The following is a 21743-nucleotide window of genomic DNA, read 5'->3' on the forward strand; positions in this document are numbered from 1 at the left end:
AGTAGAAAATCGTCACGAATCGGTCAAACCCGGAGTGATCCGGCCAAAACTGGTTAAATTGGACCAAATCGAACAGCTCAATCCAGTTGAAGGCAAATCTACGACGCACTACGGTTCTGTAACTCCACCCAAAGTTGTAGCAAGGACACTCTTACCACCAAGTTGGCAATACATGTTACCAATATATATACAAATTATAATACATATAGAAATATTTTATTTTACTTATATTCAATTTATTTTAATTTTAAAGTCACACATTTTTAAATCAATTATATTTTATTTAACTATAAATTTTATTAAATATATATAAATTAAAAAGATAAACAAAAAGTTTATTAATCACAATTTATTTTTTCTTTTCATGATTATATGATATCTATTAATATTATTTTTTCAATAAATACTTATAGTATATAATAATAGGTAAAGACTCACATGCAGTTGTCTTCATATGAAGTTGATAGTTGAAAATCGTTAGATGATATTTAGTCAAACTTGTCAAATCATCTAATTGTTTTTAAATATCAACTTCACATGAAAACAACTGTATGTGAGTTTTCACCTATAATAATATAATAATAAAATAAATATAAACTAATTAATAAAGTATTAAAATTTAAAAATGATAATTATTTTTATAAAAACAAAATAAAAGTACTTATAATAAAGAAAAAATAATTAAAATTTATACAATTATTTAATTATACCGGGTTAACCAGTTCAACCAGTGACTCACTGGTTAAACCAGTAACCCAGTAACTTAATCGGTTCGATCACCAGTTCGGTTCTGACAACTATGGTAATTCTTCTGCCAAATACACGTAGAAATGTCCCATAAGTCCAGTATTATATTTGTTTTCATGTATGAACTCAACAGTTAATATTTCGCCATCCTGAATCTTGATAGTGCCTGATTTCGGATAACAACCAGACATTCCAACAACATAGCCTTTTTCATTTCCTGGCTCTTCTCCTATGCCGTATGTTGGTTGAACCGCACATAATACCTTTCCATTCTGAAGAAAAGCAAAAAAATAAGGACAAAAATATTTTAAAATATTTTACTTCTTAAGAAGATGAAAAATTAAGAAATAATATTACTTAATAAACAAATATAGAATGGTCAGCTAACAAAATAATTTATACATAGTTGTAAAGACTATATATGAAAAATTGATAATTACCTCCCCATATAAAGTTGCATTAACGATTCCTGGATGCACGTGAGCTGTAGACTAAATTAGATTACCACCCTTTTTCATTGGGATCTTTGTCCTTTTAATATGATACTGTCCAATATCAGTATTTTGCGGAGTGATAGAATACTCTACCTGCAACAAATAAAAGAGTTTTTATCGATTATTTACTATATAACTAAAAAAGAGATTAATACTCACTTCATTTCATAAAAATTATTTTTTGGCTAATCTAATTACCTATGATAAATTATGTCACCATGTGAAATACATGAATCATGCATTTTAGCATTCAATTGAAATGAAATATACTTGTCACTTACCATACAATTATGAATTGGTTCGGAGCCATTATATGTCACTTGATCAGTAACATCAAGTATGTAAAACTTAATAGGTACTTGGTATTGATCCCAATCAACCCATGTTACTGTATATTTAAGGAAAGCTTTTCTCTGTTGTCTGTTATTATATCCTTGTTGTAATTTGCATTGAGAAGTCTTTTCACAACAAAAAATTCCTCCTTTATAATCACTAGACATTGGTTTCCCATCAATACCGGTTTTGCTTACAAAGTCTTCACTTTTGACATTATAATGGTCACATCTGCATTCGGTGCAACCTTTTTTGTCTTCTGTACCACGTGTGTCAATAACCATGATATTGAATAACCATTTCTCTTCATTATACTCCTTTGGGACATTCTCAGGGTGCGTACCTACTTCTATTCTAAATGGATCTGGTAGTTCTAAGCTAGTTTTTCATGCATCAACTCCAAGCCCCCAGGAATATGAATTAACACTACCCTGGCATACTCCATCGTTTCTTCTAAAATACTTACCGTATATGGGCTGACTTTGATTAGCTTGATGTGACATGGTGACATTTTCAAAATATCTTAAAACGAAATAATGGTGCAGGTAAGCTTCATATAATGGCAAAGAATTCCGATGTTCATCAACTAACTCGGCTTGAAAATTCTTGATTCCGATGTGTCCTCTTGGAAACTCAATATCGAATAAATCTGTTATCGTAACCTTTCCTGGTTCCAATACAAATTGCTCACTATAAAAAGTAGCCGTCTTGATATGATTTGAATTCTCATATTGTCGTGCGAATATGATGCTTGATTGCAACAGTATAATTGTTAATGATAGTAATAACACTTTAGGTATAAACTTCATGTTTTCCTGCAAATCGTCATATTTATATGATCATCAATCATCATATGTTTATATGTTAATCTATGGAAATATCAATCATATATTTATAAATTAGGAAAACATGTTAAGGAAGACAAATAAAATATTAAACCATGTGGAACTTGAATAAGACATATGAAATTGAAATTCACATCACATGTCAAAAAGACAAGTACCTTGTTGGAGATTCAATTTTTGATATTTGAAAAAATAGTGGAAGGTGAATTTGTATTGATATGAAATTTTTGTATGCCTACTGCTTTTATAGCAGAATCTAATGCCAATTTTGTTGAATTCTCAATGCTAGATCTCTATTTTTGGTGGGCTTTCTAACTATGTGTGCCATTTGTTAAAAAACCTTGTTTGTTATTAGTTCCCAATTAATGTAACAATATTTTTTATTTTCTTGGTATACATTAAGTAACAACTTAATTCCAACTCAACTATGAATTCATCTTAGTTGCAAAATTGTTTAGATAATAAGATATTTGTTTAGATTTTGTCAAATTTGTTTTTTAACCTTATCCTCTTCTTATGCGACTTTTTTGATATTTTGGCCAAAAACTAATCCACATGAATTTAGTTTATAGTTCAAACTAACACAAAATTTGAAAGTTAAAAGAATTAATAAAGTATAAAAATTATTTAGTAAATTAAATTCGATATATCTTTGTATTGCGTTTATTTAATATTCCTTTTATAATCTCTTAATATGATACCAGGATACCCTCTTTCTTTTTTCTTTGTTTTTTTTAAAATGACATATTAGCTCAGTATTTAGAGTATTGCTTTTATACGACAATAGTTCAGCAAAACCATAATGTGAAATTCAAATTTTTTTTATTTATGATAAAATAAAATTTCCTAAGTTACAAATAACTTTAATAAAATTTTTATTTTTTTTTTTGGAGCTTTATGAAGTACAATTTCCTCTAATGGGGCATCTAAAAAAAGCATGTTTTACTTTTACTGATCACCTTAATATCAATTGTTTGGTGTGAACAGGGACCAAATGTCGACTCGCGGATCCGAACGAGGTAACTGGAGGGAAAATCCTAGGACTGAACCGATGCGAGGATCCCGAGATGGAAGCTCGGGTGCTGGTACGTGCAATATAGGTCAATACTATAGGTCCATGACCCTTACTGATTTCCTCAAGAGTGGTCCATCCCAGTTTAACGGAAATGCCAATGCGTTGGAGGCTGATCGGTGGTCTCGAGATGTGGAGAGATTCGTATACACTCCGTACGTACCGAAAGTACAGTCGGTGAAAATAGTGACTTACATGTTGGAGGGAGATGCTCAAGAATGGTGGCAGGAGTTATATCACACCTTGCAGATGGAGTTAACAAATATCCCTTGGAGTAAATTCAAGATGGAATTTTACGGGAAATATTCCTTACATGCGATTCGCATTGCAAAAGAATTGGAGTTAATGCAACTTAAGCAAGAAAATATGTCTGTTGCTGACTATACCCGTGAATTTGACAACTTGTGTCATCTCTCAAGAGTTTGTCAAGGAAACCCAGCCGACTATGAGGCGTGGAAGTGTGTTCAGTATGATAAAGGGCTTAGAAGAGACATCTTCAACTGTGTGATTCCGCAAAGGTTAACCAACTTCCCTGAGTTGGTTATAAAAAGTCAATTCGAAGAACGTTACTCCATGAAGTCAGCAATATTACAGGAAGGCTATGGAGAGACTACTCCAGATGAGCCGCATAGAGCCGGACTAGGCGTATGTTGCAAGTGCGGGAAGCCAGGGCATATAGCTCGAGACTGTCCACACAAGAAAAATCGGGATGCAGTCGAATCCGATCTTCAGACCCGAGGTAACCATAAGCTAGTAGTAGAGTTTTTAACTACCTTGCGTATCATTAATATATGTATGAACCATTTGTGAAGCACGACAAGTTTTGATGATCGTGGAGTCTGAGCCGATGGTTAGTCAAAGATTACTAGATGTTGAGATGGTATCAGAGCCAGAACCCGGATCGATGTGCCAGCGAGGGCGATGGGCTCCCTTAGGGGGTGGATTGTAAGTCCCACATCGGTTGGAGAGGGGAACGCAGCATGCCTTATAAGGGTGTGGATACCTCTCCCTAGCATGACGCGTTTTGACGAGTGAGTGTGGGGAGCTTTGGCTATCATTCCTATCGTCAAACATAAAACAGTGAGGCCTTGTGTGCCAAAGCGGACAATATTGTGCTAGCGGGTGGTCTGGGCTATTACAGAGGAGGAGGATGAGGACGAAGAACAACGAGAATGAAAACGAAAACGATAACATAAACGCTCATATATAAATTTATCTTGGTTGAACTTAGTTAAAAAGAGACTTGATTGTCTAGGATTTTGATGTGTAAAATTTTCGCACTAAAATATACATATTTGAACTTAACTATTGCCTATTTTTACTTACTTAATTATTACCTATTTTAACTCCTATTATAAGTGAAAACTATTTGATTAATTTAATTAATAATATAAAATAATTATTATTATTATTATTGTACTAAATTTTTATTTGCTTTTAATATCTTATTACATGCTATTAAATATTTAACTCATTACAAAAAAATTTAATTCAATTTTTTATATATATTTCATGACTAATGTAATAAATTTATTTATTTTTAATATTTTATTAATAATCATGAATATATAAAAACTTTAAATTGGTATTTTTATGATGACTTAAAATATTTTAAGCTATGTGATAAAATATTAAAACAAATAAAATTTATTACACTAATGACAACTATATATATATATATATATATATATATATATATATATATATATATATATTAAATTATATATTATTATTGTTATTTAAATAAACCAAATAACTGTTACAACTTACATATATAACTATAATGGTTATTAATAGGTATTTTTAGCGAAATAAATTGAAGTATATGTTATTTTAATCCTTGAGAAAAAGAGAATATATATTTTCTAAATAGATAAAAGAGATTATTATATAGAAAGAGAAAAATGATACAATTTATTTTAATATATTTTTTCATTCTTTTTGTTATATTTACTTTTATATGTTAAAATTTTGCATATATACCACTATGATAAGAGATAATGCACTACATGTAGCACATGAAGACGAGTTGATTTGGGAAGAAGTTAAATCACACAGGAAAAAAACAATTGTATGTACAGTGGGGACTTTTAAAAAATGTATTTTTTGTTTTCTTTTCTTCCGGCAATGTATATGTTCGATGTAATGTTAGGAAGATAAAAACAAAAGCCAGAACTTGTTTTATTTTGTATTTATTAATTATTACAATAATTAATAATTGATAATTAAAGTAAGTTTTGGCTGTTTATGATTTTCGACAAGCAATTCAATCAAAGAATAATTATATATCAAAACAACATTTTTGCGACCTTTTTTAATGCTTGGTGACGGTTTTAACCGTCAATAAATGTTTTCACTATGGTTAAAAAAAGCATCATAGATTTCAGCATCGACGGTTGACAATGATAGTTTTGGACCATTGTTGGTAAAAAGTGTTACTAATTTTGTGACGATTTTTGATGTATAAAATCGTCAATAAGTTGTAACACTTGTTAAAGTATTTTTTATGTTGTATTTCGTGACGTTTTGAAACTGTTATTAAAATAGTAAATCCTATGACAGTTTTTTTCTTATATTGCATGACTATTGTAAGCCGTCATGACATTTTTAGCGACGACTTAAAACCGTCACTAAGTAATTAGTTTCTAGAATAGCTTTTTAGTGACAGTTTTTCGATTTGGAACCATCACTAGATTACTAATTCTTGTGACAACTTTTTTTCTGTATTTAGTGAATGTTTTAAACTGTCATTATCTCTCCAACATCAAAGCTTTATTTTATTAATTATTACAAAAAAAATTTCTATTATATATAATAATTTATATATCTATCAACAAAATAATAATTTATCTCTATTATCAAAAGTTGAATTCTCCAAAAATGGCATTGTATTTCAAACAAATCCAAAGTCAATCCCACAAATTTTACAAAATGACAACAATGTATTTCAAAAGTTGAATTCTACAGGTGTTATATAGTCATAACCCATAAGATGTATATTCAAAAAATCCCAACTTAATGCCAAGTTTTGTATATTATGAATTATTGAAATTACTTGCAATGAGCCCCAAAACACCTCCCAAGAGTCCACCAGATTCTCCAATTGGCTGACCACTTTCATTCCATTCTGTAAGAACTCGTTTCTTACTTTGATAAAGGAAAAATACATCCTTTACCCTAAGATGCATATTCTTTTTAACTTCTTGCTCATTTAAAGAGAAAATAAAAGAGAAGGGAATCACTTTAGTTGGCATTGTAATATTCTAAGTATGTAAAAATAAAAAAAATAATATACCTACAATAATAACAGATCATTTGGTGTTCCACTTCTTTCGAGAAATAGCAACCACATCCACCTCTTCAACATTAAGAAAATCAACATCTGATAGGCTATGACTATGAACTTCATTTTGAATAGATGAACTTTGAGCTATATGCTCTTTTTGACTCGTGCCTTTAGAAGATGTTGACCTAGAATGACTTGCAAGATGTTTTTTTCTCGAACCAAGATAACTTCAAAGTAAAAGGATTAGAAACTTAATGAAAGAGGCAATAACTACAATAGATCTACTATGCTAAAAGAGAAGAGAGTTACCATTTTCATCATTTAAGGGATGAACATTTTCTCTAGCATATACAACATTCGGTTCAACATGTTCATCTTCTTCCTCTTCAAATTATACAAGCCTTCTACTTTTAATACATACAATAATATTAAAAAAATAAGAGAAAATAATATTAGGGGATGGCACTTTAAGAATTGGATAAAATTGAAAATTGAGATGAGCATTTTCTCTTACATTAGGGGATGAAACTAATCTAGAATTTTTAGCATCTTTGAGGGATTTTTTAGGACTTTGATACTTCTTTATTAGCCTTCTTCTCTTCATACCTGTAAAAATATAAAAGAAATAAGAGAAAACCATATTACTTAAAACAAAGAATAACAATCAGGTATAGATTCACACTTTATTCGTCTTCTTTTCTTCAATGTGTTTTACACAAGCATATTCTCATTCTGTCCATGTCGTTTTGGGGGAAAAAATTGCTAATTTGTCCTGTAACAATATTATTTGGATTGAATCCTAATTACCAAATTTATATATCCTACATATATAACTTACAATTATTTACTCACAGCAATAACCAAATTAATACACAATCCTAATATACCATGATATCTATTCTTACGCATACTCACGCACAAGTTCTTATATGTATGATTGAATGTGTTTTGAAGGTAGAGAAAAGCCTCCAAAGTCATCCACAAGCAGTTAGAGTAATTCTTACTCGCTAATATGGAATTCATGTCGATAATTCTAATTTGGCTATGAATTTTAACCCTACAATGCAGAGGATTTAATCCTATTAGTTCTGGTCTATTGCTATGAGTAGATTTTTAGCTGAACTAGTCAATCCTATAAACTTTTTTTTCATTCCCATTAATTGTGTTCGGTTGAAAAAGGTAAGGCATGACAATGAGAAATGGCCTCCAATCCCAAAATGAAAAATAATAATAGAAACAAAAAGAAAATGGTTGATTTATAATTCCTTAACCATATTTAGATGTAGCTAAAGTATAGTTCGTTATTACATGAATTAATGCATATGTTCCTAAACTTCATCCTAAAAGATGTTTCCTAAGAATGTTTAGTACTAAACAAGACTTTAACAGAAAATGAATTGCATTCATAAACACCAATACAAAAAACCAAGAAAGAAGAGAATGCGAGTAAATTAAATACATTAAATTAAAATCAACTGAAAAAAATAAAGTCACTTTAGAAAGAACAGCAAAAAAAGAATTTATATAAAATTATAAGATAATTCGTCAAAGAAGAGAAATCCTCTAAACTTAAAAGGGTGAATAAAGCAAAGAATTTATTACAATGAAAATTACAAATACTACTATAACAATTAATTAGCAATGCGTAACAGGTTTAATACCATCTCCTACACTAAAAAGTTCATCGTACTACTCATGTGCCAAATTTCTTTAGACCAACAAAAAGTAATTACAGAAATCAAATTACAATTGAAGATGTTATTTCCTCACTCACCGAAAAGTAATAGGCTAATAGCCCCTTTCTTATTCAAGTAGTGCCGATCTGTAAAAAAATTGAATCATCACTACAGCCAAAATACTTATAGCAAATGCATTGAACATGAAACACAAATAATGGATGAAAATACTTGGACTGGAAAAATATTTAAATTGATTGAACACCACTAATGTTGATTTGTCCGCTCTATATTAGTACAATATTAAAAATGTTTGTATGATCACAAATGTAGAAGAAATGTCAAACACAATGAAATTTATATAAGGCATAATTGTGATGTATGTATATGATTGCATATTAGTTTGTTATAAAAATCCATGAAATATATTGAAATAAAGCTATATTACTACAATGTACTTTAACTTTTATGTGTAAGATGTATAACAGCACACACCACCCACTAGCACGATATTGTCCGCTTTGTCACACATGGCCTCACGGTTTTGTCTTTGACGATAGGGATGATAGCCGAAGCCCCCCACACTCACTCGTCAAAACGCGTCAAATTAGGGAGAGGTATCCACACCCTTATAAGGCATGCTTCGTTCCCCTCCCCAACCGATATGGGACCTTACAATCCACCCCCCTAAGGGAGCCCAGCGCCCTCGCTGGCACATTGATCCGGGCTCCGACTCCAGACCACTCGCTAGCACGATATTGTCCGCTTTGGCACACAAGGCCTCACGGTTTTTGCCTTTGACGATGGGGATGATAGCCGAAGCCCCCACACTCACTCTTATAAGGCATGCTTCGTTTCCCTCCCTAACTGATGTGGGCCTTACAATCCAGCCCCCTAAGGGAGCTCAGCGCCCTCGCTGGCACATCGATCCGGGCTCCAGCTCTGATACCATCTGTAATAGCCCAAACCACCCGCTAGCACAATATTGTCCACTTTGGCTCACAAGGCCTCACGGTTTTGCCTTTGACGATAGGGATGATAGCCGAAATCCACCACACTCACTCGTCAAAACGTGTCAAGCTAGGGAGAGGTATCCACACCCTTATAAGGCATGCTTCGTTTCCCTTCCCAATCGATGTGGGACCTTACAAGATGTATAAAATTAAATAGAAATATTTGGTAACAAAAAGAATTAATGAATGCTAAATAAGGTAAGCTTTGACTTTTTTTTAGTATTACCGAAATTAAATATGAGGGTTCTTGTCTTTAAATATTTCATTATTTCTTATGAATTTTTTATAATATTTACATCATAAATTCGTCTAAAACCTTGTATTATGAAAAACAATATAGTTGTCTACCATATAGTTACTCTTTTGATTGCTTATTCAACAGTGAAATAAATAAATAAATGAGAAGTAATGGGTGTAAGACCCTAGATATCCATGAATATATAAAAATAATGGTTCATGCCTTTTAATATTTTATGATCTGTAATACCAATTTACTAGGTAACATACTATCAGAGTAAAGCAATTTATTTTGAAATGATTTATTATGATTTCATAGTAAATCATTTTAAGTTAGATCGATTTATATAAAGACATTTTTAAAACAAAAGTCAAAATAGGACAATTTAGTAATATTGATAGTCAAATAATTTAAAAGGATAATTTATCCAATTTATTATATATAGTATACAATAATTATAAATTTATCTAAAAATTTTATCTTACTAAAATCAACGAAATCAAAAGGATAAAAAAAAGTCAATAGAGTTGTTTGTTGTCACTACACCAAATTGACCATATAGTTACACTTGATTTGTGAACCTTATTTTAAGGTTCTCTATTCATTAATATGGTGACAGAGATAATGGATTAAAATCAGACAGAATCGGCCGGTTCAATCGAAAAACTGGTAAACCAGATTCAATACCGATCCGATCCAAGATTAGGACCATTTAAAGTAGAAAACCGTTACGAATCGGTTAAACCCGGAGAACTGTCTAAAACCGGTCAAATTGGACCAAACCGAACCGCTCAATCCTGTTGAAGGCAAATCTACGACGCACCACGGTTCTGCAAGTCCACCCAAAGTTGCAGCAAGGACACTCTTACCACCAAGCTGACAATGCTTGTTACCAATATATATACAAATTATAATACATATAGAAATCTTTTATTTTACTTATATTCAATTTATTTTAATTTTAAAGTTACTCATTTTAAATCAGTTATATTTATTTAACTATAAATTTGTTTAAATATATAAAAATTAAAAAGATAAACAAAAAAAATTATTAATCACAATTTATTTTTTCTTTTCATGATTATATGATATCTATTAATATTATTTTTTCAATAAATACTTATAGTATATAATAATAGGTAAAGACTCACATGCAGTTGTCTTCATATGAAGTTGATAGTTGAAAATCGTTAGATTATATTTAGTCAAACTTATCAAATCATCTAATTATTTTTAAATATCAACTTCACATGAAAACAACTGTATGTGAGTTTTCACCTATAATAATATAATAATAAAATAAATATAAACTAATTAATAAAGTATTAAAATTTAAAAATGATAATTATTTTTATAAAAACAAATAAAAGTACTTATAATAAAGAAAAAATAATTAAAATTTATACAATTATTTAATTATACCGGGTTAACCAGTTCAACTAGTGACTCACCGGTTAAACCAGTAACCCAATAACTTAACTGGTTGGATCACCAGTTCGGTTCTGACAACTATGGTAATTCTTCTGCCAAATACACGTAGAAATGTCCCATAAGTCCAGTATTATATTTGTTTTCATGTATGAACTCAACAGTTAATATTTCGCCATCCTGAATCTTGATAGAGCCTGATTTCGGATAACAACCAGACATTCCAACAACATAGCCTTTTTCATTTCCTGGCTCTTCTCCTGTGCCGTATGTTGGTTGAACCGCACATAATACCTTTCCATTCTGAAGAAAAGCAAAAAAATAAGGACAAAAATATTTTAAAATATTTTACTTCTTAAGAAGATGAAAAATTAAGAAATAATATTACTTAATAAACAAATATAGAATGGTCAGCTAACAAAATAATTTATACATAGTTGTAAAGACTATATATGAAAAATTGATAATTACCTCCCCATATAAAGTTGCATTAACGATTCCTGGATGCACGTGAGCTGTAGAGTAAATTAGATTACCACCCTTTTTCATTGGGATCTTTGTCCTTTTAATATGATAATGTCCAATATCAGTATTTTGCGGAGTGATAGAATACTCTACCTGCAACAAATAAAAGAGTTTTTATCGATTATTTACTATATAACTAAAAAAGAGATTAATACTCACTTCATTTCATAAAAATTATTTTTTGGCTAATCTAATTACCTATGATAAATTATGTCACCATGTGAAATACATGAATCATGCATTTTAGCATTCAATTGAAATGAAATATACTTGTCACTTACCATACAATTATGAATTGGTTCGGAGCCATTATATGTCACTTGATCAGTAACATCAAGTATGTAAAACTTAATAGGTACTTGGTATTGATCCCAATCAACCCATGTTACTGTATATTTAAGGGAAGCTTTTCTTTGTTGTCTGTTATTATATCCTTGTTGTAATTTGCATTGAGAAGTCTTTTCACAACAAAAAATTCCTCCTTTATAATCACTAGACATTGGTTTCCCATCAATACCGGTTTTGCTTACAAAGTCTTCACTTTTGACATTATAATGGTCACATCTGCATTCGGTGCAACCTTTTTTGTCTTCTGTACCACGTGTATCAATAACCATGATATTGAATAACCATTTCTCTTCATTATACTCCTTTGGGACATTCTCAGGGTGCGTACCTACTTCTATTCTAAATGGATCTGGTAGTTCTAAGCTAGTTTTTCGTGCATCAACTCCAAGCCCCCAGGAATATGAATTAACACTACCCTGGCATACTCCATCGTTTCTTCTAAAATACTTACCGTATATGGGCTGACTTTGATTAGCTTGACGTGACATGGTGACATTTTCAAAATATCTTAAAACGAAATAATGGTGCAGGTAAGCTTCATATAATGGCAAAGAATTCCGATGTTCATCAACTAACTCGGCTTGAAAATTCTTGATTCCGATGTGTCCTCTTGGAAACTCAATATCGAATAAATCTGTTATCGTAACCTTTCCTGGTTCCAATACAAATTGCTCACTATAAAAAGTAGCCGTCTTGATATGATTTGAATTCTCATATTGTCGTGCGAATATGATGCTTGATTGCAACAGTATAATTGTTAATGATAGTAATAACACTTCAGGTATAAACTTCATGTTTTCCTGCAAATCGTCATATTTATATGATCATCAGTCATCATATGTTTATATGTTAATCTATGGAAATATCAATCATATATTTATAAATTAGGAAAACATGTTAAGGAAGACAAATAGAATATTAAGCCATGTGAAACTTGAATAAGATATATGAAGTTGAAATTCACATAATATGACAAAAAGACAAGTACCATGTTAGAGATTCAATCTTTGATATTTGGAAAAACAGTGGAAGGTGAATTTGTATTGATATGAAATTTTTGTCTGCTGCTTTTGTAGCAAAACTTAATGCCAATTTTGGTGAATTCTTAGTGTTAGTTATGCCTATTTTGGTGGGCTTTCTAACTATGTGTGCCAATTGTTAAGAAACATTGTTTGTTATTAGTTCCCAATTAATGTAACAATTTTTTTTATTGGTCTACATTAACTAACAACTTAATTCCAATCCAACTATGAATTCATCTTAGTTGCAAAATTGTTTAGATGATAAGATATGTTTTTATATTATGTCAAATTTGTTTTTTAACCTTATCCACTTCCTATGTGGCTCGTTGATATTTTGGCCAAAAAAAAGTCCACATGAAATTTAATTAACTAAAATTTTAGTAAATACAGAAACAATCGACAAAACCATAATATGAAATTTAACTTTTTTTATCTGTGATAAAATAAAATTTCTTAAGTTACAAATAAATTTAATAAAATTTTTAGATATTTTGTGTGGAGTTTTGTGGAATACAATTTTCTGTAAGGAAGGAAGCATCTAAAAAAGCATTTTTTTTATATAGAGTAAAGTGAAAATTAGGTTTCTGAAAATTTTAATTTTAGACTAATTAGTTTCTAAAAAAATATCAATTCAGTCCTCCACGATAGTAAATGAGGGACACGTTATGTCCTTCTATCAATTTATCACGTAAAATTTGATGGTGGTGCTTATATGTACCATTAACTACTGTGGCGTATTTATTTATGAAAGATTGTTATGTAGATAACAATTTTAGAATGAAACTTCACCTATTTTAGTATGATTCGTGATAAATTGATAAATATTATATGAAAACTTAAAAGATAATGAATATTTCATTGTCCAAAATTATATCATTTTTATACTCATGCGACAGCAACATGACACGCACCAAATACATGGGCAACTCCGTTTTATTTGCACTAGGGGTGTTCATAAAATAACCAAATTGTGGTTAACCGGTTAAAAAACTATAACCACATTTTGGTTAACCAATTTAATAAAATATTTTAAAAAATCATATCCATATTATTAAAAAGTAGTTAATCAAAACCAAATTTTAAAAACTGGTTTTTAACCAGTTAACCAAAACCAAAACTAAATTTTATGCAACTCTTGTGATCAAATTAGTTAACGAATTTTTTTGTAAAAACCGATTTTAAAATTTTTTTTTTTGAAAAATCCAAATTTTTATGTAAAAAACCGGTTTTTTAAAAAATGGGTTATTTTTTAAAATTAGTTTTTATTTTTATAATCAATTAAAAATCGATTTTTGAATTTTCTAACCGGTTAATAACCCGTTTTATTACATAAAATTAATTTGGTTAATTAACCAAATTATATTTTTGACTAACCAAAAACAGGTTTAGTTTTTGGATTAACCAAACTATGAACAATCCTAATTCACACTATCCATTAACGAAAGAACATACATGTCCACTGTTTACTATTGCAGAAGATTTGATTAATACTTTTTTTTTTCTTCAACAACTAATTATTAGTCTTAGGTTGAAATCCTTAAGGATCTAATTATTATTTTATTCTTTTATATATTAAGAGTCATCCCACTTGAACTAAAGCCTCAATTGCACCAGTAGACTTGTTAAAATAAATCTAAAGTTTTTGTTCCATGGATTGGATGGACTTCATATATAAATGAAAATTTAAAAGGCGTACCCAATATACAAGGTATAAATAACCCAATTAATTGAATGAGCTATGTTAAGAACTTCGGATATCACCTAATTCCTTATTGGGCCATAAGATTTCCATCAATGCCCATCCAAACATCCTTGCCGCCCAATCATTTGGTGGTTGCTGGCCCAGGAAAATAATAATAATAATAATAATAATAATAATAATAAACTGAACCCTAATTACAAAAAATTAAGGTTGGCAATTAGAACATGTTTGATCCTTTTAGTATTTTTAGGGTTTCAAAAAGGCCCAACCATGAAACTCCTATCCATTAGAAATACCATTAAAGCCCTATCTTGCTGCCACGTCAGCACACTATTATCTTCATGAAAGCAAATGAATGGTTCAGCTTCAGCTTCATATTGTGGGAAAAGCATCTCCACATTCATTTCACAAATTATCAAACACTAAATTTTAGACCAACCAAGAAAAATTTAGAAACATAGAAAAATATACCAATATCTTATTATTAAGTCATTATTCCCTAATAGTAGTAGTAGTAGTGGACTCATAATTGTTTTTGTTCATATCACGGTAAAATTATTATAGTCTAAGAACAAATAAAAAAAAAAGGTTTCACTGGGAAATTGCAACAACAATGGCATCAACCTCTTCCTCAACTCTTACAATATCATCTTCTTCCACCATTTTTGATGGCAAAGCTCTAAGGAATTCAGCAACTTCACCACAATGTGTGAGCCTTCCAACTCTCCCTCCTCCAACTTTGCAAGCTCAAATTCGTCAATGGAAGCCCAATGCTTATTGTAAGTTAATCACTAATTAAAAATGTTACAAATATATAGAATTGTAACATGTATATGTTGATTAAGTTTTGAGTATGGTTTGTAAAGTTCTACATCGGTTAAATTTAGATTAAATAAATAATGTGCATATAAAATATGATTTAGTGGTTAGTTCATTAGACCGTTAAAGTAAGTGTTTGGAGTTCAGATTCCGATTTTTGCATACAGCAATTCGATGGTCAATAAAAAACCTTTAAATAAAGTTTTTTGCGACAGATTAGTTTTTGAACTGTTTGATTAGGAAATACTGTGAAATACTAAAAGATGGGGTGTTTAACATGTTATATTTTTTCATTTAATCTATTAATTCGAATAATTTCGATTCTTCTTTTTATTTGCATAGGAGAATTTATGGTAATGTTGTCAAATTGATGATGAATTTTTAGGCCGCAAGATTGCTAGGAATGTTATGGCAATGGCCACAGGAGAGGCACCATCAGAAATTGCCACTACTGAAACTCCAGAAATTGTTAAGACTGTTCAAGAAGCTGTAAGAATATTTGGTTCCTATTTTTTGTTTTTTTTAAATAAATACATAAACTAACTTTAGGGCAATTTTATTGTTTATATATTTTGTTTTGACATTAATCTCTTGAGTGTGACACTATTAACAAATATTTAGTTCTTTTATAAGTAATTTATCTAAGATGGTAAAGGTGATTATTTATTTATTTATCATTTATTATTTAATTATGATTTTTGTTGCATAAATATATATAGTGGGATAAAGTTGAAGACAAGTATGCAGTGAGTTCACTAGGGGTAGCTGCTTTGATTGCATTGGTTGGCTCCACTGGTTTGGTCTCAGTAAGTTATTTAAATAATTCAATTTGAATTTATTTGTTTATTTTCATTTCATTATTCACAAATAATCATAATATTTATTTGTTATTATTTAATTGATGAATTTTTTTCTAAGTAATGATTATTATTTGTGTCAGGCAATTGATAAGCTTCCTTTGATCCCTGGGATTTTAGAGGTTGTAGGCATTGGTTACACTGGGGTAAGTCAAATACACTCTTTTTATTTTTATTTTTTAAATTTCTTTTTTGGTACATAGTAAAAAATTTACTTGATTGATGAGATTAGTTACACAAGGAATGCTTGTTTAATGTGTACTATAACATCGAAAAATAAGTAATTATAAATATTCTTAAAATATGTGTTAAATATATTATGAGATCATATAAATATTTCTTTCTGTTATTTCAGTTAAGAATTCAAATAAAAATATAGACTCTAGTTACTTTATAATATTTTTATCCTTGGTTTGTGTCATTCCATCCTTTTAACACTTTCATGGGTGCAAATTAAAGTGATTAACAAATGAAGTATGTAATTTAGTTCAATTAATCAGGATGAGGCATAAACTCAACAACCAAACCAAGAGGGAAAAAAAAAGAAAGAAAACATCCTAAGACACTTTTTAGAGTGAAAATCACAAAAGACAGAAACAGAGTATAAAAAAAAAGAAAAAAAAAGAAGAGGGAGTTAAACAATTGGAAATTAATAAGAATTGTTAAATGGAATAATAACTTTGGATTCACTAATTTGGAAAACCTGTTATTCATATCCTCTATTTCTTTCTTGGCAGTTGTTTGTTTACAAGAATCTAGTATTCAAGCCAGATCGGTAAGCTTGATTCTTCTTTTCTTGATTAATATATTACACTTTGTTGCATGGATTAACTTAAAGTGAAATGTGCGAATACTAAACTTTGAAAATTTGCAATTCAACACTTTGAAGTTGTTAAATAATGCAAAAAGACATGTTATCCTTTTCTTTTTCCTCCCAAATTACTCTTGATGTGTTTTATTTACAAAACAAGGGTAATTTTGGAAGAGAAATTGAGAGGCAGCATTTGAATAAAGTATATTTTTTATTTTTAATATTTGTTAAAAAATTTTAAATTATCTTTAATGTTTAATTTATTTTAATTTTATTTCTAACATTTAAAATAATTTTAAATTCTTTTCATACATCTAAATTTAGCATTTCAATACTTCGAAAATAATTTGCCTTTATTACTTTTTTTTTCTGAGTTCTGACCCGTCATTATCACTACTCTTTGAAAAAATATATTTTGTATATTTTAAAAGTTTAGAATATGTAACTATTTATAGGAAGTTATTTTTATTAAATGATAATTTAGTAAAGACAATTTTACATACAGATCATCTTAAAAATATAAAATCTGAACTAGGATTAATTGTATTATTTTTCTTGATATAATGATTATCTTTTTAAGGGGGGGAACTTTGCAATGAATAAAAGTTGTATCTGTTTTAAATATGTTTATTGGACTAATTAAACAGGGAGGCATTGGTGAGGAAAATAAAAGAAACATATGAAGAAATAACTGGAAGCAACTAAAATCTGATGATGAGTTTATTGTTGAGGTGCTGTTGACTTTGGAAGACTTCAATAATCTTTGCAACACATTGTTGAAGATGTCAGCATGATTCTTCTTTTTGAGGCCAAAAGCTTCTGACCAATAAATACATTATCCTATATATGGAATGTAATATGTCCAGAAAAAAAAAATTGAGTGTAACTTTTTATAAATATTAATCCACTCTCTGAGACAATCTCATTAATCTCCTCAAGTATATATAGTAGTACGTCTCCAAATAATATGATCGGTTTGATTGACTAAAGTTCTTCACTATCAACTCAGAGTTAATTGTGTTTAAGTTCCACTTTTTTTCATTCACTTAATACCTTTTTTTATTTTGACTCAGTGGAATAGGTTTTGGTTAATACATGGCTAATTGATTCCTTTAGGCATTTGAAAATCTCAGTATCACTCTTATTGTGATAGCAATAAACAAATAACAACAAAATCTTGTCTTATTAAGTAGATCAGTTATATGAGTCAAACGATATTATTGAGTTTTATTATATATTATATCTTCAAAGAGATTGTTTATATATAGATCTCATTTTATCATCTCATAGATGATTTTCTTAAGTCTTCCTCTGTCTTTCACCCCTTATTCATCTTCCAGCTCATCCATCTTTTTAACTAGGTGCTCTGTCGGTCTTATTCTCACATGTCCAAACCACCTGAGATGCGATTCTATCATCTTTTCTACAATAGGTGCTACTCCAATTCTCTCTCTCTCTTATATCTTCGTTCCTTATTCTATCCAATCGCGTATGACTACTTATCCATCTCAACATCTTCATCTCTGTCACACTTAACTTATTTTCGTGCTTCCCTTTAGCCGCCCAACACTCTATATTATAAAGCATAGTCAGTCTGATAGCAGTGTGACGATAGAATTTACCTTCAAATTTTAAAGGCACTTTTTCGTCACATATAAAACCAGACGCACTCTAATATTTTGACCAACCTGCTTGGATCTTATTATTTACATCATGTTCAATCTCTCCATTATCTTGTATGATGCACCCAAGATACTTAAAACTTTTAACTTTTTTTATGATGTTTTCTCTAATCTTTACCTCTATATTATGGTTTTCCCTTCGGCGACCAAACTTACATTCCATATATTTCGTCTTGTTATGGCTCATGCGCACACCATACACTTGTAGAACTTCTCTCCATAAATCCAACTTCTTATTTAAGTCTTCCCTTGACTCTTCCATAAAGACGATATCATCGGTAAAAAGTATGCACTATAGCACAGGCTCTTAAATATGCTCTGTGTGTACTTTCAAGACTAATGTGAAAAGTATAGACTTAAGGATGATCCCCGGTATAATCATATACCAATAGAAAATTTCTCTGTTACACCACCTTGAATCTTCACACTAGTTGTAGCCCTGCCATACATATCTTTAATTGCACGAATATATCTGATCCTTACTCTCTTCCTTTTCAAAACCTTCCATAAAACCTCCCTTGTCACTCTATCGTACGCTTTTTTCAAATCAATAAACACCATATGTAGATTCTTTTTATTACTACGATACCTCTCCATCATTCTTTTTAACAGGTATGTAGATTCAGTAGTGGATCTGCCTATAGCATAAAACCAAATTGGTTCTCTGTTACTTGTGTCTTTTGTCTCAGCCTCCATTCTATCACCATTTCTCATAACTTCATGATATGGCTCATGAGTTTGATCCCTCTATAGTTTTCACAACTCTATATATTTCCTTATTCTTATAAATAGGTACCAGGGTGCTCGTTCTCCACTCATATGGCATCTTCTTTAACCTTAAAATCTCATTAAAAAACTTGGTTAACCAACTGATGCATTTCTCTCCAAGACCTTTCCAAATTTCAATCAGAATATCATCGGATCCTATTGCCTTGCCATTTTTCATCCACTTTAGAGCCTCTTTTATCTCGAAGTCTCAAATCCTTCGATAGTAGTCGAAGTTTTGATATTCTTCCCTCGTGCATAACCGACCAAGACTCGGAAGAGTCTTCTGTCCTTCATTAAATAATTCGTAGAAGTAGCTCTTCCACTTTTTATTAATCTTTTCATCTTGAGCGAAAACCTCTCCGTTTTTATCCTTTATACACTTAACCTGATCCAAGTCTCTCGTTCTTCTTTCACTGTTCTTTGCGATTCTATATATACATTTTTTTCCTTCCTTCGTGCCTAAAGACTGGAAGAGGCCCTCATATACTCTTGTTCTTTCTTCACTTGCAGCCACTTTTGTCTATTTCTTAACAGCCTTATATCTTTTTCAATTATTTGTATTATGGCACAAAGACCATTCTTTAAAACACTCCCTTTTTACCTTTATCTTTTCTTGTACACTCGTATTCCATCACCAGGACTCCTTATCTATTGGTCCTATCCCTCTAGATTCACGAAAACTTTATTTTTCTATTCTTCTAATAACTTGTGCCATCTCCTTCCACATCTCTTCCAAACTTCCATCCCTTTCCCACTTTGCCTCTTCTCCTACCCGTTTTAAGAAGCTTCTTTGTTCCTCATCTTTCATCTGCCACCACCTCGTCCTTGGATTTTTCGTATGATGTCTTTTCCTCAATTTTTGCTCAACGCGTGAAAATCCATAACAAGCATCCTATGTTGTGTTGTTAAACTCTCTCTTATGATAATTTTACAATTAATGCAAAATTTTCGGTCAAATCTCCTCAACAAGAAGAAATCGATTTGAGAGCTTGTCATGTCACTCATATAGGTTATAAGATGTTCGTCTCTCTTTTTAAAACATGTATTTGCGATGAGAAGGTCAAAGGTTGAGAAAAATTCCAAAATAATTTTACCCTCGGTATTGACCACCCAGAAACTATGGCTTCTGTGAATACTTTCATACCCACTCACTTCTCTTTCAACATGGCCATTTAAATCTCCTCCTAAGAAAATTTTATCTCCCAAAGGTATGTCTTGGACCAAACTCTCTAAATCCTCCCAAAACCTTATCTTGTATTGCTCGTCCGAATTCACTTACGATACATAGGCGCTAATCATATGAAAAGTACCTCCTTCCACCACAAGTTTGATAGAGATGATCTGATCACCCACCCTCTTGACATCCACTACGTCCTTCTTTCACTGCTTATCCACAATAATACCTACCCCATTCTTATTCTTCACATTTTTTGTATACCAAAGTTTGAACCCGGAGGTATCCAACTCCCTAACCTTCGCGTCGACCCATTTTGTTTTTTGTATGCACATGATGTTAATCTTTCTCCTTGTCATGGTATCCACCACATCTATGGATTTTTTTGTTAAAGTACCTATATTCCATGTCCCAAATCTCAACCTTATGTCGCTCCGACCTTTACCTTTATCTTTTTCTTTGTGAACTAGCTTATTTACCCTCGTCCATTCACGAAAATTCAGGAACTCTTACTCATTTAACACTACACCCGGACACCGATGCAGCAGCTCTTGTTCATTTGACACTGTATGCGAGTCATACAACGTATTGTTTCTGGATAATGACCTAGTTTTAGCACAATAATATCTTTGATCCATATCATAAATATTCGACTAAGTTTTTGTGTTGGCTGTTAAAGGCCTAACACAATCCTTCTTCTTTATCCAAATTTGGAATCAGTTATGTAAAGTAAATATAGCATAAATGGAGTTTGTGAAAATAATAAAAATAGGGTTAAAAAATAAGAAAGAAAGATGACTTTCTTATGGATAATTTAATTATTTACATTATTTTTTTTAAGTATAACTATGATTTAATTATTTTTATTTATAAAATTATTTATTTATTGTCATATCAGTAATA

At 30.6% G+C, this 21743-nt stretch overlaps 1 protein-coding gene and 1 pseudogene across 1 annotated transcript; one reads left to right on the forward strand and one right to left on the reverse strand.

Moving 5' to 3' along the window:
- Positions 1-880: 880 nt before the first annotated feature.
- LOC130957970 (uncharacterized) lies at positions 881-12799 on the reverse strand (annotated as a pseudogene).
- A 2331-nt stretch (positions 12800-15130) lies between these two features.
- On the forward strand, positions 15131-18261 carry LOC130960642 (protein CURVATURE THYLAKOID 1B, chloroplastic-like). The gene is made up of 6 exons (XM_057886089.1): positions 15131-15508; positions 15934-16037; positions 16268-16354; positions 16489-16551; positions 17143-17180; positions 17864-18261. Exons 1-6 carry the CDS (start codon positions 15343-15345, stop codon positions 17919-17921), a joined length of 516 nt encoding a protein of 171 aa, XP_057742072.1. The 5' UTR covers positions 15131-15342; the 3' UTR covers positions 17922-18261.
- Positions 18262-21743: the final 3482 nt, after the last annotated feature.

This window comes from Arachis stenosperma, chromosome 2 (assembly GCF_014773155.1).
Source record: "Arachis stenosperma cultivar V10309 chromosome 2, arast.V10309.gnm1.PFL2, whole genome shotgun sequence".
NCBI lineage: Eukaryota > Viridiplantae > Streptophyta > Magnoliopsida > Fabales > Fabaceae > Arachis > Arachis stenosperma.

Bases quoted from the DNA above. Each gene is read 5' to 3' on its own strand.
- LOC130960642 (XM_057886089.1), top strand. From the start codon at position 15,343: ATGGCATCAACCTCTTCCTCAACTCTTACAATATCATCTTCTTCCACC. The intron at 16,552-17,142 runs GTAAGTCAAATA...CTTTCTTGGCAG, and splicing joins TAGGCATTGGTTACACTGGG to TTGTTTGTTTACAAGAATCT. The intron at 17,181-17,863 runs GTAAGCTTGATT...CTAATTAAACAG, and splicing joins CTAGTATTCAAGCCAGATCG to GGAGGCATTGGTGAGGAAAA.